Source organism: Mus caroli, chromosome 17 (assembly GCF_900094665.2).
Source record: "Mus caroli chromosome 17, CAROLI_EIJ_v1.1, whole genome shotgun sequence".
Taxonomy (NCBI): Eukaryota; Metazoa; Chordata; class Mammalia; order Rodentia; family Muridae; genus Mus; species Mus caroli.
Window position 1 is genome coordinate 53,260,999 of NC_034586.1, and position 21,481 is coordinate 53,282,479.

General features: G+C 51.3%; 1 protein-coding gene across 4 annotated transcripts in view; it reads left to right on the top strand.

Annotated features, from left to right (window-relative positions):
• The first annotated feature begins 669 nt into the window (after nucleotides 1-669).
• Nucleotides 670-21,481, top strand: part of Ranbp3 (RAN binding protein 3) — a 38,738-nt gene continuing 17,926 nt past the window's right edge. The window contains exons 1-3 of one of the 4 annotated variants that reach the window (XM_021149034.1): nucleotides 670-853; nucleotides 13,246-13,301; nucleotides 19,736-19,936. In XM_021149034.1, coding sequence (XP_021004693.1) covers nucleotides 832-853; nucleotides 13,246-13,301; nucleotides 19,736-19,936 — 279 coding nt within the window. In that variant the 5' untranslated portion in view covers nucleotides 670-831. The remainder of the gene's footprint in view (nucleotides 854-13,245; nucleotides 13,302-19,735; nucleotides 19,937-21,481) is intronic. The other 3 variants (XM_021149033.2, XM_021149036.1, XM_021149035.2) reach the window with 3 other exon arrangements.

Consider the following 21,481-nt stretch of genomic DNA (forward strand, 5'->3'; position numbering starts at 1 on the left):
AGCCTTTCCTTTTTTAGCCATTTGTAGGCACTGCATACACATAGCACTCAAACACAAATACATCTTTTTTATTACTTATTTGTTTGTTTGTTTGTTTTCAAGACATAGTGTGTGCAGCCCTGAACCAGGCTGGCCTGGACCTGGCTCTGTAGATCAGGCTGCCCTCAAACGGAGATCCTCTTGCGTCTGCCTCCTGAGTGCTGGGATTAAAGGCGTGCGCACCAATGCCCAGTCTAATGCCCAGAGAGGTTAAGAGTCTAGTTTTATTAGGACATCCTGTGTTTGAAATCTAGGGTGACCTCTGACTTTGCCTCTTCCTCAACCACCCCAAATGGCCACAGGAAAGCTGTGTGATTCTGATTCAGGGACACGGGCCACTCCTTCCTGTACGCGGAATCGCTAAAAAGCCTGCCTAGGCTCACACCAGAGAAACAAACAGAGAAAGTGGCGGGACGGCAGTCAGAACAGCAAGCAGCGGCACGTCTCTCCTGCGCATGCGTGGGGCTCGGCCATCCTACACCCCCCCCCGCCCCCCCCCCGCCCCTCTTTAACACGCTGCCAATGCTGGGAGCTCAGGACCAATGGCAAACTGGCGCTGCCTGTGCGCACGCGTGCCACGCTAGCCACACCCTCTTCCCTTTGCGGGCGGGAAGAGGCGGGCGGAGAGCCGTTACTGCGCAGGCGCGCGGCCGGAGCGCTAGCGGGTGCGAGCTTCCCTCCTCACCCCGGCGCTGGCTTATGGGATGCGCAGGCGCAGAACTCTCCCAGCAGAAAGCCGTCGGAGCCCGGGGGCCGGGCGCGGGGCCTTGTGGGAGGGCTTAAGGAAGTAAAATGGCGGACCTGGCGAACGAAGGTAGGGGAGGCGCCGCCGGGGGCCAGCTGGCGGCGGGCGGGCGCGGGGCGGGAAGTCGAGGGAGCCCCAGAGTCGAAGGGCGAGCGCTTCAGGTTGTGGGAGTTCGGCCTCACCCGGTCTGGGCACCCAGCGGGCCCCCCTACCGTGGAGTCTGGTCCCCGGCCGGGTTCCTCGCGGCAGCCCCGGCTTCTGCCTCCGCCCGACCTCGAGGCTCCTCGGCCGCGCCGCGACCGCCCCCCCACCCCCACCCCACGCCTTCCGGCCTCGCACGCCGCCCCGGGAGCCCAACGGGCCTTGAGACGCCGCTCCGCGGCCTCGAGCGAGGCGGGCGAGACCTCCGAGCCTGCTCGCGGGCCCAGCCCGCCACGCTCCCTTCCCCGCTTCCCTCTCCTGGGGCCTGGGCCTCCTTCCCCGGCATAGCCTCAGGCTCAGGTCCGGCTCTCCTTCATCCCGTGAAGGTGCTCCGACACCCCGACCTGTGGCTTGCACCTCGAGGTCTGCTTAAACCCGGACCGGACTCCCCTATTCCCGCCACAGGGCTCCAGGTCCTTTGAGGTGCACTTGATGCCCCCCATTTAGACCTGGACATCTGATCTTGAAACTCCTAACTGCTTCTTCACATCCCGTTTTTATTTTTGACACCGTGAAACCTCCCCTCTGGAGTCTGACATCCCATTTAAGGGGTTTGAATATTGGTAGGACTACCCAGTTGTTGCAGAACCTGCAGGTCTCTTCCTACCAGTCTTAAGAGTCCTTTGGAGTGCCGCTTACATCCCCTGATTTAGGCTTGGCCACCTGATCTGTATTTCCTAATTCAGTGGTTCTCAATCTTCTTAATGCTGTGACCCTTAAATATAGTTCCTCATTGTGGTGACCCCAACCATAAAATTATTTTTGTTTCTTCTTCATAACTAGCTTTGCTACTGTTATGAATGGTAATGTAAATGTTTCTGGAAATAAACATTTGCCAAAGGGGTGGCAACCCACAGGTTGAGCACTGATGTACTAATTGTTTCCACACCCCCTTTTGCTCTGTGGCCCTGACTCCCCACATGAGCACTCTGGGATGTAACATTTTCCCAGTCAGTTAGCCTGAAGCCTGACACCCAGTGATGGCCCCTTTGGGCCTCCTCCAGGGTTCAGTTTGGGGACTTCAGGGTCTTTTATTTTTTTAGATTTATTTATTTTTATTTATCAAAGTACACTGGAGCTGTCTTCAGACACACACCAGAAGAGTACATAGGATCCCATTAGGTAGTTGTGAGCCACCATGTGGTTGCTAGGAATTGAACTCAGGACCTCTGGAAGAGCAGTCAGTACTCTTAACTGCTTAACCATCTCTCTAGCCCCCAGAGGTCTATTTTCAGCCCTGTCCTTTTTCCTTAACAGCTACAGTCAGGCTGTTAGCAGGGACGTGGTACTTCACTATGCGGTGACATGTAGTCTGAGGCTTCTGTAGAACACCCAGGGACATGCACTTCAGAGCATTGGGAGGTATTTACACTCCATCCAGGCCTTGAAGGGTAGATGTAGGTAAGTCAGTTACTAGGGGCAGGTCAGAAAGCAGAGCTTGTGTGAACCTGGGTAGTCTGGATGAAAACCCCCTCCCCCAACTCTTACCTATTTTACACAAGCCTTTGAGGATGGAGGCAGTAGAGGGAGCCAGGGAAGTACAGATTGATCTGATGTGCTTTGTGGGTTTGTTTGTATTTCAAGACAGGGTTTCTCTGTGTAGTCCTGGCTGTCATGGAACTCACTTTGTAGACCAGGCTGACCTTGAACTCAGAAATCTGCCTGCCTCTGCCTCCCGAGTGCTTGGAATAAATGCATACACCACTACTTCGTGGCATGGATGTGTTTTAAACACAGACTCCTTTTAAAAATTAGGGGATTTTAGTTGGTTTGTTTGAGACAAAGTCTCATATAGCCCAGGTTGCTCTCAGGTTCACAGCTCTACCCTTGAAGTCCTGACCCTGCGGACTCTACCTCCCAAGTGCTGGGATGACTGGTATGTACAGAACATGGGGCTCATGCCATGGAGGTCTCCTTTAGAGTGGGTAATATCCTGTGTAGAACAGAATCCCCTCCCTGAATGTCACCCAGACCTCAACCTGTTATGGTTGTCAATGAGAATTTTTCTCCTACCCCAAGACTTTGAAGTACTTAGGAGTCCTCTTCTGTGCCTGCCTCCACTGCCTCCAAGGAGGCCTCTTTCCCTTCTGCCTCTTTTCATCCAGCACCTTAATCAGAAGCTAGAGTATCTCCTACACAGACCCTTCCTCCCTGACTGGTTCTGCTCTGACCAGCCTTCTTCTTCCTTACTGGGCTCCTATATGTCCTCTGTCTGGAGTGCCCCCTCCCTGGTGGTCTGTTCTGTTTTTTTGGTGGCCACCTTTCCTGTCCCCTCTGCCCTGCTTTATTTCTTGACTTCAGCTGTCAGTCAGCCGGCTAAGCCATGCTCTGCTGGCGCAGAAGCACTGCTAGGGCAGGAGTTTCTTCTTCTCCATCACTAGTAGGCTCCTGCTTTTGGAGCAGTGCTTGACACAGAGGCCATCCAAGAGCTATTCCATGGAAAAGGAAGGTTTTGTTGGTGGAAGGAGTTTATTGATCAGGACTCTGACTGGGAGTGAGAGTACACTTTGCCTTGGAGACAGGACAGTTTGCATGTTGTCACCTAGGGCTCAGTCTTCTTGTGGTGCCCATACATTATTCACTATCAATACACACTGCTTGTAAAGTTAAGATGGAGAATGTTTGGTTTTGAAGTTTGTGGCTAGGAAGGTCTGTGCCTGCCTGCTGTTTATCCTCTGACACTACATCTGTCACAGTCTTCTCAGGAGGTGAAGGGTTTGTGCCTCATCACATCTGAATCAGTCATTTTGTGTTTCCAGAATACCCCATCTCTTGAGCATGTTCCTAGCATGGTGTTTGATATCTTGTCCCCTTTGTAAAGTAGTTGTGTGGTGTTGGTTTTTCTTTTGAGTCAGGGTGTCATATAATCCAGGCTGACCTTGAATTTGCTGTCTAGCAGAGGAAGGCCTTGAACTCCTGATCCTCCTGTCTCTACTTTCCCAGTGTTTGTTTTTGGATTTTGGTATTGTTTTTGTTTTTTTGAGACAGGGTTTTTCTTTGTAGCCCAGGCTGTACTAGAACTCACTCTGTAGACCAGGCTGGCCTTGAACTCAGAAATCCGCCTGCCTCTGCCTCCCAAGTGCTGGGATTAAAGGGCTGGGACCAAAGGTGTGCTCCACCACTGCCTGGCTACTTTCCCAGTGTTAGGATGACAAGTGTTTGACTGAAGTGATGCTGGGAATGGAGCCCTGGGATTTTCGTACTGGACTAGTGCTCAGCCTCTAAGCATCAGCCCTGTTCCTTGTGTGTTTTGAGGCTTTGAAACTTACCCTGTGGTTATGAGCTCCCTTGGGCTGTGGCTCATGTCTTTCCAGGCCCAGATCCCAAGTCCCTGTCTTCATTTCATATCTTTCTGTCCTGGGCTCTCTCCCGTCTCAGGCATTCTGAGGTAGTAGCTGTCTGACATGACTGGGCATTCAGCGTCATCTTCCTCCTCCCCCAGCTCCCAGCCCGCTTCAGTCCATAGGTGCTTGATTTCTATCCAGTGTGGTGCAAGGTCGTCCATATCTGGAGATTCCTAGGTCCTTGTACCACCAAGGGCAGACCAGGCTGCAGAGCTCTACTCTGTACAGTTCAGGTGAGGTACATCCTGCTCATATGTAAGGAACCATCCTCAGCTGTGGTCCAGCTCTGTAGCCTGCAGGCTCTCGTTGCCATGGCGCTCTCATGGATCATGAAGGACCGGCAGCTCTCACAGCCCTTTTGTAGAACTTCTGTAACTCATGGCTTTGAGAAATCCCCTTGCACTGCTTCTCTCCTGGGAGAGAGGCAGCCTGGAACCAAGATCTCCCACCCTCGCTCTGTGTTCTGTTTCGGGAGTCCCTCAACACTGGTGGGTGCAGAAGACAGTTTTGACTCTGGTGGAGGACGGCTGATAGCACAGAAGAGCAGGATCCCCAAAACAGTGGCTTCTAGCTATTCAGTGACCAGCTGAGGTCTGGCTGAGTTGCATATGTGCATAATGGGAACTGGGAGCACATTGAGCTGCACAGATCTGTCCTATGCATTTTAGGCTTAGCACCACAGTTGTGTGTTTAAGTGGATGATAGTAGCACTCTGTCTTCTGTCTCCTGTCCTAGGGCCATGATTTCCTGAAATACTTCAGTACATAGCTCCACCTTGGGAGTGGGAGTAGCTGCAGAGTTATCTCCCAGACAGGCTCAAGGGTGCCAGGGGATGTTAGGCACAGGCTCTACTCTAGAGCAAGCAAGCTCACTGCCTTGAACTGAGGCCTCCGTTTCCCCACTAACAAAATGGCAATGCAAATCATGGTCTCCATCATGGTGCTTGTAAGCCTTGATGAATCTCTGCCTTAGATAATGAGTACTCACTGGCACCTTGTGTTCCCACCCTGGACCACCCTGGGCAATTCAAAGGCTCAGTGGGGGATCAGAGAGGGAGGAAAAGAATGAAAAGTGCTGGGGGTATGGTCTTGGGTTCCATCTACAATTTTACATGGATGGATGGAAGGGAGGAGGTAGAGTGAGTCTTTAAGTTGTGTTGTCTCTGCTCCACTAGAATGACCCTGACTTAGTGGCTGATGGGAGCCGTCCTCTGTCTGAATCCTGTCTGCCTGTCATTGTATGATTTTGTAGCTCAGGGCTTTTCAACCTGGGCACTTTTGACATCTGGGGTGGGCTTCTTGGTTGTGGAGGATGCTGCCCTAGGCATTACAGGTCCTTGTAGCGAGGTGTCCTGTCTGCTGTGTGGCCTCAAGTATCACCTATGACCCTCTAGAGTTGGACTTGGTTCCTGGGCTCTTTTATTTATTTATTTATTTTTAAAGATTTATTTATTGCCGGGCGTGGTGGTGCATGCCTTTAATCCCAGCACTCGGGAGGCAGAGGCAGGGGGATTTCTGAGTTTGAGGCCAGCCTGGTGTACAAAGTGAGTTCCAGGACAGCCAGAGCTATACAGAGAAACCTTGTCTCGAAAAACCAAAAAAAAAAAAAAAAACCAACCAACCAAACAAAAAAGATTTATTTATTTATTTATTTGATGTATATGAGTATAGCTGTTCAGATGGTTGTGAGCCTTCATGTGGTTGTTGGGAATTGAATTTAGGACCTCTGCTCGTTCCAGTTGGCCCGGCTCACTCTGGCCCAAAGATTTGTTATTATACATAAGTACACTATAGCTGTTTTCAGATGCACCAGAAGGGGGTGTCAGATCTCATTTCATGTGGTTGTGAGCCACCATGTGGTTGCTGGGATTTGAACTCAAGACCTTCAGAAGAGTAGTTAGTGAGCCATCTCACCAGGCCCCTGGCCTCTCTTTACCTTTCATGACCTACACTTAACCTTTAGGTCAAGGGAAGAGGACAGGGCTGTGTGCTGACATAGATGGATGACAAGTGGCCCTGGGTATGTCTTTGGACGAGGCCCTGTGCCTGGCCTCGACTCTTGCTTCTCTAGCAGAGGTGGAATGGTGGCAGAGAGGTTTTATGACAATTGGGCTGCAGAAAGTGCAGGTGTCAGGAGCCATTTGAACTGACTGGTCTGTTCAATGGTTGGCTTGAGAAGGGAGTTGGAGTGTGGAGGCAGTTGAGCTTGGAGAACCCAGACCTGTTGTCCTAGCACTTGCGAGGCTCAAGTTCAGGCTACCCTGGGTTACAATCCATAGTGATTTCAAGATTAACCTGGACAGCTTAGCAAGACCCTGTCTCAAAATTCAGAACAGGAAAAAAAGAACAATGCCTGAAGCTAGGTGGTGGTGGTGGTGGTGGTACACACCTTTAATCTCAGAACGGAGGAGCAAAGGCAAGCTAAGTTTGAGGCAGGGCTGGTGCACAGATTGAGTTCCAGGACAGCCAGGGGCACACTGAGAACTCCTGTCTTGAGCCCCAAATGAAAAGGAAAGAGCCAGGGACTGGTGGGGAAAGAGTTCAGTTCAGACACTAGACCTGTTGATGCAGGAGAGGCTGATAGCTCTCCAAGGAGCTTCCTTTCCATCACTCCAGCTTAGTGGCAGTGCTGTGTCTGTCCTAAGGACCTTTGGTTCTGCTGTCCTGGGGTCTCCTCAGTGTGGTGGAGAGAAGCATGTAGTTTAGAATGCTGGGTCCCCCTGCTAGCTTACAGTGTAACCTGCCCTTCCACTCCTTCCACTGTGCCCTGGGTGTGCAGTGTCCTCTCAGCACTGGCTGCCAGGTCAATGCTGAGGCTACACAAGCCAGAGATGGTTACAGAGGCCCAGGGCAGCTAGAGAGTTTGACAATCTCCAGGAAGGCAAAGTGGAACACCATGGGCAGAAATTGTCACCTTCCCTGGGGCACAGCGGAGGAGCTGCTGCCTTCTAATGAGGCTTCTGCGTTAGTTTTTAATTAGGAACTGGCCTGAGATTCTGCAATTGCGGGGAAAGCAGCAGGTTTCTGACTTGTCTTGAAAAATGAGGAACTGGTTTGGAGCAACTTGCACATTTGGGGTTTGCTGGGGCTAGAGGTCAGCTGCTGCCCCTTGTCTAGAGAGACTGTGTACCCCTGGACACCTCAATGCCTACTGCACTTGTCTGTGCTAGAGCGGCTGCTGCCTGCTGTATGCTGGTTAAGTGTTTCCAAGGGTTTGCAGTAACTGTGTAGGACTCTGTCAGAAGCTTCACTGTGTTCATGGTCTGAGGACCACTGCTGCTGCCACCTCAGAATGACCCCAAGCTTCTGCCAGCTAGCTGGGATGACAGGCCTGTGCCGGCAGGCTCAAATACTTATTTGTTTGTTTTTAGAGACAGGGTTTCTCTGTGTAGCTCTGGCTGTCCTGGAACTCACTTTGTAGACCAGGCTGGCCTCGAACTCAAAGATCCACCTTCTGTCTCTGGAGTGCTAGGATTAAAGGTGTGCACCACTACTTTTTTTTTTTTGCCCAGGCTGGCCTTGAACTCAGAAATCCGCCTGCCTCTGCCTCCCAAGTGCTGGGATTACAGGCGTGAGCCACCACTGTCCGATACACCACCACTTTTTAAAGATAAACATACACCCATACACACACACACAAACACACATGCCCTCTCTGACTGGGTTGTGCCTCTGGTGAGCACTTGTTTCACATGTGCAAAGGCCTTGGGATCACCAGAAATTAGGTCAGCTCTTACTCTTTCCTGGTGTCCTTAACACCCCAGATAAATCCGGGCTCCTTTCTCACAGGGTGAGGGTCTTGGCAGCCATTGCCCCCATCTGTGAAGGTATTACAGCCTTGAGTCATATGATGGCATGGTAGTGGGTCCTACTGCCAAAAAGCTTGAGAGCCAGGAAGGAGCCTGGGTTTGTGAATTGTCTGCAACTCAGGGCATTTTGCCTGGGTCTAGCCAGCAGGCTCCTGTCTCAGTTCCTGCATCTGGAAGCTGGGCAGGAAGAGGAGTCTGGTGGGTTTCGGGATAGGGCTGTTCCCAAGTGACTGCCCCTGAAGAGTGTGGGAATACATGCTAGTCCTGCTGGCTGCGGATCAAGATGTTCTCTGCAGGATAGACTAGCATTGGGGCTAGCATAGGATGATCGGTGATTTTTGTGACCCCTCCTCCCAGAGCATCAGCCACATTCACTCACCCTCTGTCACCAAAAGAATCAGCAGGTTAGGAGAGACCTGAGCACCCCAGAGATCTGCCCTGTGAGGCCAGGGAGAGAGAGAGGTGTCCTGAAGCTAGGTTCTATTGGGTGATGGCATCTGTCTCAGTCAAGTGTGATCAGGTGGCTAGTATGGGCAGGGACCTGACCTCTTTTCTTCCCATGATGTTAAGATGGGAATGCTGATCTTGCATGTGCTAAAGCTTGGGGTTGGTGGCTCCCTGGTCCTGTGCTTTGTGAGTGCTAGTCCTCCCCATTCCCCATCTGCTGTGCCCAGTAAGTGTTGTGGGCAGCCTTGTATGGCATGAGTTGATGGAGTCAGACTGTGAGGGCAACTGCCTGCCAGCCAAGTGAGGTGGACTGCCCTCCTTTTCAGTGTACCATGACTGCTGGCAATTCTGTCATTGTTGGGTGACAGGAAGGATGCCAGAAGTGCAGCCCCTCCCACCTCCTGGCACTGATCACCACAGTGCCTTCTACATTTTAGGCTCCTCGACTTACTTCTGTGAGACTGTCCCCTCCATGAATGTAGCTGCTCTATGTTTGCTTGGTTCTTGCTTCCCTAGTTAGCTGAGATCTCATCCCCACTGGTGACCTCGGGCCTGGCACCAGGTTCTCAGCTCATCTTGTCTTCCCTCAGAATCTGCCTCTAGGACCTCTGGGATTGCCAGCCACCGGGCATTGCCTCAGGCACGTCATTGTTGGTCACCTGAAGGGTAGCAGCTTTCGATTCCAGATGGCCTTAGTGATTTGTCATGTGGCCTTGGATGTGATTGCAGTGACAGGGATTGACACTGCCTTGGATCCTGCAGTGGGTCACTGCGTCCTTAAGCACTTGAACACAGCTCTTATTTACCCTTTCCTGTTTCACAGTCACCAGGATCTGCATAGCTGAGGCCTTGACTGCACCCACACTACTACCGCCAATCTCAGGCAGCTGCCCAGCGCTGTGTGTTCTGGGGCCTCAGATTTTCTTCTAGCTGGGCTACTTTCTCCACCAGCCTTTCCTCGATTTCACTTCACTGTGTCCATGTCGGGCCACGCAGGGCACTTTTCTGCCTTTGTTACACTGAGGGACTCTATATCACTTCCTTTTTATGAGCTCACTGGGGTTTTGCCAGACTTAGTGTGAGCAAACTCTTCCTGGGCTGAAGGGACAGCAGGATGGAGGAGGCAGCAGATGTGGCCTGTCCTTCTCAGGAGCTGATCCAGTGGGCGTGGTCTCCCTCACTTCAGAGGTTGGTCTTTAGCTGCTGTTAGTAGTACTGAGGAGTAGGGCACCCCTGGGGTCCAGGCCTCCTTGGCTTGTGCTATGTCTCCTAGACACTCAATACCTGGCCACAGTAGGAAAATGGCATTAAAGATGAGTGAGAATGACAGGTGCTTTATGTGTCGGCTACCGGTGGAGTGCTGTTCCCCCTGTTGTGGGAACTGTAAAGCACAAATGGTGTGCTTACCCAAGCAGTGCTGTCCCCAGTTCCTCTACCAGCCCAGCTAGGAACTTTCAGAGAAGTGTTTCACGGGAAGATGCTTCCAGATGCCACCCTGCCAGTCAGGGCCAGGAAGCCTGAGACACATAGGCCAGAGGCCTCCTCATTCTTCCCCACCGTGGAGCTCATAGGGGACCAGTGATGACAAGTGGAGACTTGTATGGCAAGGGTTTGCCTCTGTCCAGTGCAGATTGTTCTCAGGCAACTGACAGCTGGCATTTGTAACTGTCCTCACTGGATTAAAGTGGCTGACTCAGGACCCAGGGTACTAGAGAAATATTTACCAATGGTGTTCTTGGATAAGGAGATGGAGGCGCCTTGCTGACATGGTGCTGAGCCTGTGGGGGTTGATCAGCTGTGATGGCTATCTGGAAAGTGAGGCGGCATCAGGAGGCAGTGATGAGATAAGAGCTCCTTCTGCCATTCTGTCTTTGCCCTGCTTTGGTGGACTCAGGCCCCAAAGTTCCTCCCAGGTATTTATCCTCTGGGGGTTAGATGACAGCTGCTGTAATGTCTGTGAAGCCCTGTGTGGTTCAGTGAATTCAAGGCTTACTCCTGTCCCCAGCCTTGGGGCTCCTGTTGTACCTGCACCCTCTCCTGCCCTGGGCTCTGTCCGTCCCTTGTATGCTGCCCCGGAGAGGAGAGTGGCCAAGCTATAGCCTGCGTTGTCACCCACTTTAGTTCTGGAACTCAGCATTCAATAAATATCTGTGGGTTGCATGGGGTCTTGTTTATGAAGTAGGGTGTTTTCTTTTTTTAAAGTTTAATTACATGTGTGAATTGGTATACATGACTATAGTGTTGGTGGAGCCCCGAAGAGGCTGTGGTTTGAGCTACCTGATGTGGGTTCTGGGAACCAAATCCAGGTCTTCTGCAAGAACAGGAACTGTGCTCAGTGGCTGAGTGGCTCTCTAGCACCTTCTGGTTTTGTTTGTACTTAGGACAGCCTTCAGGACAGGTTTTCTACCATGTGGGTTCCACAGTCCAGTTGGCACCAAGCATCTCACCCTGCTGAGCCATCTCACCAGCCCTGTTTGTTTTTGAGGTAGTCCAATGTATCATGTAGTCATCTTGAACTCCTGATCCTCTGCCTCTACCTCCCCAGTGCTGGTAAGGGGTGCAGGTGCAGGTGTGTGTGCCACACTACATGTGGTTTCTGTGGTGTTGGGGATGGACATGCAGCCGTGTGCCCTGCTTAGAGAGTGGGTGGATTTTAGGTATCATACTTTGGTTGACATGCTGGCCACAGACGTTTTGGGAGCTTGTCTTGGTGTCCCTGTGCTGATGCAAGCTGAGGACATTGTCTGCATGTTGGCCCCAGGAGTGAGCCATGGTGCAAGGCAGCCAGCCCATCCTCCTGGTGGATCTTATGCCCTAGTAACTTGGAAGCATGGTAGCTTTAGACATCTGCCACACCTGGGGCCATGATGACTGCAGATGCAAGAAAGGAAGGTCTGGATGATTTCAAGTGAGAACTAGGCCAAAGTAGATCTGGTCTGCATTGATGTCACCTGTCTGGCTGCTTCTGTCCCCAGCTGAACATGCCTCTGGATTTTCTACAGCTGTTCTTACCTGATGCTGATCTCTGCAGTATCTGATCTGATCTATTCTTTGGGGGACACATACCCCATTGTACTAAGGGGCTGTGTTGGGGCTGCCTCTGAGGAAAGGAAAGAGTGACTTCCCCAGGCTGCAGTCCTATGCTGTCTTCAGCAGCAGCAGGCACCATTTACTGGCTTGACCAACATCTGAGGCTCATCAGCCCCACAGAGGACCTAGGAACTGAGGCTCCAGCCGTCCACTCTGTAGTTGCCCTGTAAGTCCCAGTAGTTGACAGGTGGACAGGCAGTCCTAGCAGGGAAAAAAAAGCGTCTCATTTCATAGTTCCAGCCATATATTTATGAGGTAGTATCCCCTGGGCTGAGGTGCTATCCTCAGCAATCCTAGAGCCAGGGTTGGGTGAAAAGGGACCAAGATGGCCAAGACGGCTTCTTGCACATCTCACAGATGCTGGGTGCAGAGGCAGATCTGCGGATGGATGGGCACTGGCCCAGCTGCTAAGCTTGGGCCCAGACGTGCTGACAGGGCTCTGGGGAACTGGCACAGACTGTGGTGAGCTGCTCCTGTCTGCCCAGTTTGTTTCCTTGCCATCACTTGTATTAGCTGTAGTTACAGGAGCCATGAGTCTGGTGGTGCTTGGATGCCAGCTTGGGCTATAAGACAGATGAACACAGGTGGTCACAGGAGCACGAGGCAGTGGGGACTGAAGTAGTGAGAGTGTCATTGTCAGCAGACTGCATGTTTTAAGTTCTGTGACCCAGGCTAAGTTCAGTGTCCTGCTTCTCTAGGACTGGGTTATGGGTGAGTGGGGGGTGTCTGTGTGGTCACGGCCTTGATGTTCGTGTCCCTCCTCAAGCCTGCTCTCAAATGGTTACCCTGTGGTCCTTTCCTCCCCATCTCCTCTCCACATGTGCTGAGTGCGGATGTGTGCACATCTGCCATCTCAGGACTGTGGCTGTTTTTGGCATCGTGCCTCCTAAGTGCTCAGGCCTCTTTCTACTCAACCTCAGGGGCATATGGTGCTAATGGGAGTTAGCACAGCCAGGAAGGCACTGTCCTGTCCCATCAGATGCAGAACCTGCCACTGTTTGCCTCTGGGCAGCACGTCATGGCAGTGCTGCTGAAGTCCTGTTTAATCAGCACCTGTGGAAGCCAGATTGTTTGGGTTTCTAGGGGTGCTGTCTAGAGAGCAGAAGTGTGAGGACCAGCTGCTTGCCAGTCAGGCGGGTAATGTACACCTTTAATCCCAGCACTTGGGAGGTATCTCTGTGACTGTGGCTAGCCTGATTTACCGGTGAGGCCCAGTCTCAAAAACAAAATAGCAGCAAAACAACCAAGTTGGTACTCAGCTTTTAGGCAGGAGTCATATGGTGCTCTGGTGTCTTGCACCCCTGTCCTGAATCCTGAACCCAGTACTGTGCTTGTAGAAAAGGACAGGACTGTGTCACTGGTGTGCTCCCTGATGTAGCCTCTGAGCAGCTTGGTGTTCTGTGAGCTGCTTTTTAATTTGTTTTTGTGTACGTTGCATATATGAGTATTGTTGGCTACCTGTGGGCACTCATTGGCATACTACACTAGGGTGTCCACCTGACCAGAAACAAAAGAGCCATGTTGACCATTCTCATGCAGTGTTCAGCAAACATTGATGTTTCTTTTTTCAGAAAAGCCTGCCGTCGCACCGTCCGTCTTTGTGTTTCAAAAGGACAAAGGACAGAAGGTAAGGGGCTACTGCGCACTCTGAATACATACCTTCTTCCAGCTTGCTCTGTCACATAATAAGCCATTGAAGGCCAGGCTGATGGGACCTCTGAACTTTACCTTGAACCAGAACATCAGCTCTTGACATGGTCTCAGATCCCAATACTGTGTCTTAGAATTGTCTCCCTATCCTGGGAGAGCCAGGGCAGAAGGACTGAGAAAGGAAGCGGGAAGGAGAGAGGTTGGTAAATTCTAGACTAGCAAGTATTATGCACATTTTAGGGTGCATAGAGCATACACTTAGCACACAGCCCCCATTCTATTCCAAGCACCCTAGGAGAGTGTCTTAGGGGACTGTGTCCCAGCCAGTGTATGTCGCTGCATCTGGAATAATCCGCTTACTATTCTTCTGCCCTTCCTCCCTGTCTGTGGAGCTGAGTCCTCCTTCTTGGAGGGCACATTGCCCCAGAGGCCATTTGTACTACATGTCTAGGGGGTGCCATGTTTGGCCGTTGCTAGATGTGGAGAGGCAACAGCCCAGGATGCCACGGCCTTCTTGACTGTCTTTTTCAAGGCCATCATTTGTCCCCTCCTGGACATATCAGAAGACAGTAGCTGCTGGTGGCAGGGCTCCCAACCTGTGTGAATCCTGTGTATTTGCATCCTGTTGAGAGACTGGCAGTATTTGGGATTTGGGTAGTCAGCTAGGGGCTGCTGCTGGCCATACAGTTGCCACCGTGTGTGTGTGTGTGTGTGTGTGTGTGTGTGTGTGCGCGCGCGCGCGCGCACTCGCATGTGTCTACTTAGGTGAAGGAAGCCTGCTGTACACTCCACTCCCATGCCTGCCAGGGTGACACTACCTGAGTGGTGGTGTTGAATGGCTTGGCTCTCCATTTCTATTTTTTGCTGTAACATCTGGAGGCCACAGGAAGCTGCAAGTTTGTTTTGGTGACTGGGTGGTTTCCAAAATGCCATGTGGACTTTTGTCCCCTGCTTGGTGACAGTTGTGCCTTGGCATCCTCTGTGTAGTCTTTGGTAGGAGTCAGAGTCGTATCAGATCTGTCTCGGTTGTTTCTCTTCAGTGTTGGGTACTATTGGGACTTTTCTAGGTCCTCCTGCAGTCATCTGTTAGGCAGCTTTAGTTGGGTATGTTGAAACCCCCACACAGTCTCCAGCAGCCCCTCTGCTGCTTTGTGGACAGACCCACAGTAGGGGCCTGTTGTACTCGGGCAGTTTGGTGGCTCTGAGGTTTAAATGCCATTGCCCAGGGTTCCATACACAGAAGGTCCTTGCTGCCCAAGTCTTGCAGAGGAATCTCCCAGTGGGAACTGCCACAAGCCTGCCAGCAGGGTACAGCTCTGAGGGTGATGCTAGGGGCCTGGCTAAGTGTGAGCACACCCACCAATTGTCACAGACCTTGGGGGTCACATGAGATCACTGGTTTGGGTTCAGCTTCTCCAAATGGTGCGCATGACTGGCCTTTCGCGATGGCTTTGCTTCTAAGAGTGCCACCTATTCTTACCAAAGTCATGGGCTGTTTCTGCAGTGTGACCACCAGTCAGAAGTGATAGATACAGGCCAGTTTGGGCTACATAGTGAAGGCCCATCTCCTTACTGATTCTTGTATGCAAGCATGCCTGTATACCACATGTGTGCCAGGTACCTGTGGAGGCCAGAGGAGGGTGTTGATTCCCAGGACTAGATGGAGCTAGAGATGGTTGTGAGCCACCTGATGTAGATGCTGTTGCTACATACAGTATAACTTCCTGTGAGGAATCCCTGTGCACAAGTGAGTTAACGAAGGGATGGCTCTTTAATAGAACTCGTCTGGTTCCAGCTACTGCCCACAGAGGAGTGTGGCTCAGATAGAGGCTTCCTAAGTTATAGCTTAGGCTCCTGCTTTCCACACAGGAGGTCATCTCTTTCAGGTCCTGCCCTGGGTTACACTTTGAGCAATTTAAACAGAGCCAGGAGACTGCAAGTCTGGGCACGTGGGCAGATTTGCCAGAATTATTTCTTCAGTACACTATGTTGTTACCCAGGTCATTTTGCCTACCTTATAGAGTTTTGCTCTTCTCCAGAAGAGACTCAGGGGCTTTGAAGAGGCTAGGACTTGACGTTGGCTGTGGCTGCCTGTCAGAGGTGTGTTCCTGGGGGATGGCTTGTCAGTGTTGTGAACAAATGCTCACAGCCTGGCATGCTGTCTGCTTATCTCTTAACATTTCTGAGTAGCTACTGCTTATCTCTGGGGGTTGGAGAAGCCACCTTTTAGCTTAGTTCCTTTCCTGATTTAATTAATGTCTCCAAAGCAAATGTACTGCCAAATCTTTATGGCAGCAGCTCTGTTATGTTTATGGTAGTCTCTTCTACCTCACTGGGAGCCAAACCCTAGACCTCTCTGCAAGGAGAGGCCCCTGGGTCAAAAAACTCTGTCTGTCAAGCAAGCAGGCAATATCACCGACAAAGAGTGTGAGACTTCTGTCCCTCTGTCCCCAGACAGGACCAGCCAGGCTTCTTTCAGGAGTCTGTTTCCCTCTTCCTCTGTTGGTTTGCTGTTATATTTTCAGTCTCATTTTGAAAATTCTCAAATCCTCAGAAAAGATAATGCTAAGGCTGGGCATGGTAATATATACCCTTTAATTCCAGCATCAGGAGGCAGAGGCCGGTGGATCTCTGTGAGTTCGAGGCTAGTCGGGGGTGAAACTCCAGTGTGCGTGTGTGCAGAAGGACTGCAAGATTGGGCCAGCCTGGGTTACTTGGTCTATGTAGATCAGGATGTACTAAACAGTAGTGCAGGATTGGAAGAGAGCAAGTAGCTTGGTTGCCAGCCAGGAGCTTTCACCTCCATAACAGGTGCATCAGCAGCTGTGCAGTGGTGAGGGCCCAGGGTGACAGGTTGCCACTTCCTGCTGTTGCCTGACTAGGGAATCTACCCACTCCTGTTCATTGGTGTTTGTTCCTGTCATTATTCCTTTTTTTTTTTTTTTTTTTTTTTTTATGTATATGAGTACACTGTAGCTGTACGGATGGTTGTGAGCCTTCATCTGGTTGTTGGGAGTTGAATTTAGGACCTCTGTTCACTCAGTCAGCCCCACTCGCTCAGTCCCTGACTGTTCTGGCCCAAAGATTTATTATTATACATAGGTACACTGTAGTTGTCTTCAGACGCACCAGAAGAGGGCGTCAGATCCCATTATAGGTGGTTGTGAGCCTTCATGTGGTTGCTGGGACTTGAACTCAGGACCTTTGGAAGAGCAGTCAGTGCCCTTACCCGCTAAGCCATCTCACCAGCCCCTGGCTTTGGTTTTTAATGCTGGGACCAGTGGCTTGTGTGCTGGCCTAGCATTCTAGCACCAAAGCATGTCTCCAGTCTAAGCTTTTGTTTACTTGCTTACTTAATAGTTCCTAGTGATTATTTTTGTTTAGAGACAGGGCCTCACTGTGAAGTCCTGGCTGACCTATAACTTGCTGTGTAGAGCCTGCTGTCCTGAACTCTGTCTGTTTCTGAGATCTGCCAACTTCTAACTCTGCCTCCCAAGTGCTGAGATTAAAGGTGTGCACAACCACGCCTAGTTTACTTAGTAATCTTTTAAAGATTTATTTCTTTTATGTATATTTGAGTACGATGTAGCTGTCTTCAGACACACCTGAAGAGGGCCTCATATTCCATTACATGTGGTTGTGAGCCACCATGTGGTTGGTTCTTGGGAATTAACTCAGGACTTCCGGAAGAACAGTAAGTGCTCTTAAACACTGAGCTATCTCTCCAGCCCCTTACTTATTAATTTTTGAGTTAGAAATCTCATGCTTGGAGTTTGAGAGCCTCATAGCCAGGTAGTGGTAGTGGTGCACACTTTTAATCCCAACACTTGGGAGGCAGAAGCAGGTGGATCTCTGAATTTGAGGCCAGTCTTATTTATCTTACAGTGATTTCCAGGACAGCCGGGACTACACAGAGAAACCCTGTCTTGGGGGAAAAAAAAAGCCAACAACAAAAACAGTCTCATGTCTGCTGATTGAGTTAGCTGGGTGGTCATTGTTTTTAGTAATTTATTTTAGGTATATGAGTGTTTTGCCTGCACCCTGTGCTTGACTGGTGTTAAGCAGATCAGAAGAGGGTGTTGAGTCCTTTAGAACTAGAATGTCAGACAGTGGTGAGCTGTCAGTTAGGCACTGAGAATCCAACCCCTGTCTTGTAGAATACCCAGTTTTCTCTGAGTCCTCTTTCTAGCCTTTTGGTCTTTTTTTTTTTTTTTTTTTTTTTTCGAGACAGGGTTTTTCTTTATAGCCCTGGCTGTCCTAGAACTCACTTTGTAGATCAGGCTGGCCTCAAATTTAGAAATCTGCCTGCCTCTGCCTCCCGAGTGCTGGGATTAAAGGAGGGTGGCCACCACGCCCAGCTCATAATTTTTAAGACAGAGTTTTTTATAGCTCAAGATGTCCTTGAGCTCACTGTGTATCCCAGGCTAGCCTTGACCTCCTGAGTCTCCTGCCTTTACCTCCTAAGTGGGAAGCTGGGATGGGAACTAAGGGTGGAACCCAGGACCTTCTTTCTACATGTGAGGCAAGTGCTCTACAATGGAGCCACAGACCAGATTATTTTGTTTTATTTTATTTTGAGATAGTCTTGATTTGTATCCCAGGCTGGGATTCACATACCATCTCCTCCTCCTCCTTTTTGTTTTTTTGTTTTTTTTGAGACAGGGTTTCTCTGTATAGTCCTGGCTGTCCTGGAACTCACTCTGTAGACCAGGCTGGCCTCAAATTCAGAAATCCACCTGCCTCTGCCTCCCAAGTGCTGGGAGTAAAGGCGCGCTACTACTGCTCAACTGAGTTCACACTTCTAAGTGCTGGGGTGACAGGTATGTACCCCCATGGACTCCAGACTTTAGACACCTGAATACTGGTGGCTAGATTGGCAGCACAGGGTCCTCTTACCCTCTCTATCCCCATGTCCTAGGAATGTTCTCTGTGTGGTGTGGATATGAGGCCATCGCTCTGTGTGCCTGTGAGGTAGCTGCTTCTCCTCTGTGCTTGCTGTATTTTGTCAGTGACAGAACACAGCTGTCAGTCTCCCCTCAGCACCTCAGCAGTAGCTCTCAGAAGTCAATGCTGCTCAGCCCCATCACTGACTTTGGACATCTGGTCCTCCCTGGGCAAGTGCATCTGTGCCCATTGTTCATATGGCATCTGGACCATTTGGCTTTTTAGTGTGGTTGCCCCTGGGGATGACAGGGCCAGCATTGGGTAGCAGGCTGGCATTGGTATAGTCCAGTAATGGAAGACAGAGGTAGAACGCCCTTCTTCCTTGTCTTTCTTCTTGGCCCCTGAGAGCCCACTGTATACCCTCCATGTGATTCTAGTCAGCTGATTCTGGCTGTTGCTCCCAGCAAGGGGTTAAGTTTTACTCTTATGGGTAGCAGTAGGGGGCTGGTGGTGACCACTGTGACCTAGGAAGCTGATAGTGTCCTTTGATGCCGAGACCTAGGCAAGAAGTGACTTGTATAGAAGCTTTGTAAGCTCTTTTCACTCCTCTGGGCTAGGGTCTCACTACATAGCCTAGGCTGGCCTGGATCTCGAGGTCCTCCTGCCTCTGCCTCCTTAGTGCTGGGATCGCAGGCTTGTTCCACTACAGCCGGCCTTGAAGGAGCTTTGATGGAGCCGTTTCTTTCCACAGGGCTCTGCGTTTGTTGTATTTTCTTTTGATGGGGGTCATGTTTCAAAGTAGCACCCATGCCTCGTCTGGTGACACAGCCCTGCGTCCCAGCCACCCGGGAGGCTGAGACAAGAGGGCCCCTGGATCACAGGACTCAAGGTGACCTGGGCATCAAGACTCAAATCACAGCACAGCCCTGTGGGCAAGTCACACCCTTGAGACGTTTCCTTCCTTTCTGGCAGACAGCCACAGCCATTTTAGTTATGGGCTGAGAACAACTGGTGGACAGTGCCATGGGGTTTGGGGCCCTGGGCCACTGTGGCAGGACATCACCTCTGAGAAAGAGTTGGGGCCACAGGTGCTTGGCCTAGAGGCCCATAGAGCCCCCAGGTCTACCACGAAGGCTGCTGGATGTTAGCTTTTGCATCCTTTGCCCTTTTCCAAATAAGCCCGCACCCAGGGTGTGTGGGGTGAGCATGGGAAAACCAGAGGCCAAAAATCTGTGGGTGTCTTGGTTCTTCTGTCACTGATGTGTCCACTGACAGCACTTTAGTATCTGGCTGGAGTGGCTGAGAGCAGTAGAGCACCATTGTTCTGAAAAGGAAGCTTAGACCCTACTTGCCCAAGAGCCCGATACAGAAAGGCAGAGGTAGGGACAGGGCCCCTCCCCTTCTCCAGTGGCCTGTCTTGTCCCCAGAGGCCACACCACATACAGCCCCTGACACTTATCCCTCACCCTTCCCTACAATGTGGCCTTTTGTGTACATTGAAGGAAAATTGTCTTTTTTGCCCCCCAGTCCTCCACAGAGCACAGAGACTTGCCGGAGTCGGGAGAGGAGCCTCAGGGGGAGGCCGAGGCACCCTGCCCTGATACAGGGTACCCCGAATCCATTGGGGAGCATGCCTTAGACCCTTCCGCCCCTGCTAGCGCTTCCACCAGCTCTCTTCCGCCCCCTGCTCCTGCAGCCCAGCCTCCTTGTGTGCGAGAATTGGCAGGGGTAAGTGCCCACAGCCCACCCTGCACTCCATTCCCTGGCCTAAGTCCCTGTCTCTTCAACCCCAAGACCACCTGAGGCATCTGGGAGGAGGCAGCAAGGACTTACTTAGCTCACTTTAGTTATGCCACTGACCAGATAGAGTGACCAAGCCCCTTACTGTCCCTACCCAGTGATGGGGTCTGCTTCCTGGGAGATGGGAGGGGCCTCAAGAGGAACTGGGCAGCACTGCCTTCCAGGCCCTTCCTGGCCTCACCGGCTTCCTCCCACTTCTCTCCTCCTGAATCTGAGTGGCAAAGTTCAGGGTCTTAGGAACCCAGGGCTCTGGAGACTCTGAGCTTGGGCTGCAGTGAAGCAGGAAGAGGGGAAGCACCTGTCCATCTCTAGCACAGGCAGAAGACGTGAGTGAGTAAATTATACCTCAGTGCCAGGGAATGTCTGCTTTACTGCTAGATCAGTGAGGGCTACAGAGGTGGGTGCTCAGTGAATTCAGAACATTTGCTGTGAAACCAGGAGGACCTGGATTCAAGTTCCTAGCACCTAACCTACATAAAGAGCCAGACATGGTATGTGTTGATAGCACAGCCAGGCTCTGCCTGCATCCTCTAGGCTTGAGTGGCCCCTCCCTGCACACCAGCCCCAGTTCCCAACACTGAGTCATGCTAGGAGAAGCTCTGCCCAGGGTGAGGCTGGGGTCCTGCCCTGTAATTTGGGGATTCAGGCTTTGAGGGGAAAGAAGCAAGATTTTTATGGTGTGCCAGGGCCTGTGGGAGATTCCTCCTCTGTACTGCAGAAGAGTGGGTGACAACAGAAGCCACATGAATCAGGGTGCTCTGTTTTTGCTCTGGACAGAGAATCCTTGTTAACTGTATCCAGATGCCGCTTGCCTCTGTGCAGAGGCTCTAGCTGAGAGAATAGCCTGGTTGAATGCAAGGCTCTGCAGGTGTTGGCTTCTAAGCTGAGCCACACGGCAAGTTCATGCTAGAGCTCTCATGACAGTAGCTGCCCACCAGAGCCAGTGTCCTGTGTGGCGAACTGGGCCCATAAAGCCCAGTGTCTTGATTCTCATCGGCTGTAAGCCTGAGCAATATAGTCCCCAGATCAGCCAGGGCAAGGGGCCTCCAGATAAGGGGAGCTGGAGGTCATCTCCACCCCCTGCTTCACAGTGGCTGGAGCAGCACTGTCATACCACTTGGTGACAGCGCTGAGCCACCAGGCCAGTGTAGGACTCCAGTGGGGAAGCTGGGCTGTCTGCCAAAAGTAGTCTTGTGGCTGGCGCATTGCATAGATGTACTATAATTTGGGTGAATTGGGCTGTAAATCATGTTGGGTGGAATCTGATCCTGGGGACACCAGGCTGAGCTCACCAGTCCCTGTGCTGCAGAGTGGGCTTTTATCTTGCTGTGCCCTAAGTCTTAGTTTAGAGAACCACGTGGCTGCCCAGTAAGCTCCTTCATCACCGCAGTCTGTCTGTGCTCTGTGCCACTCTTCCAGGGTATATAGGGTAAACATCTATGATGTGCGGTTGCCCACCAAGAGTCTGTGAGC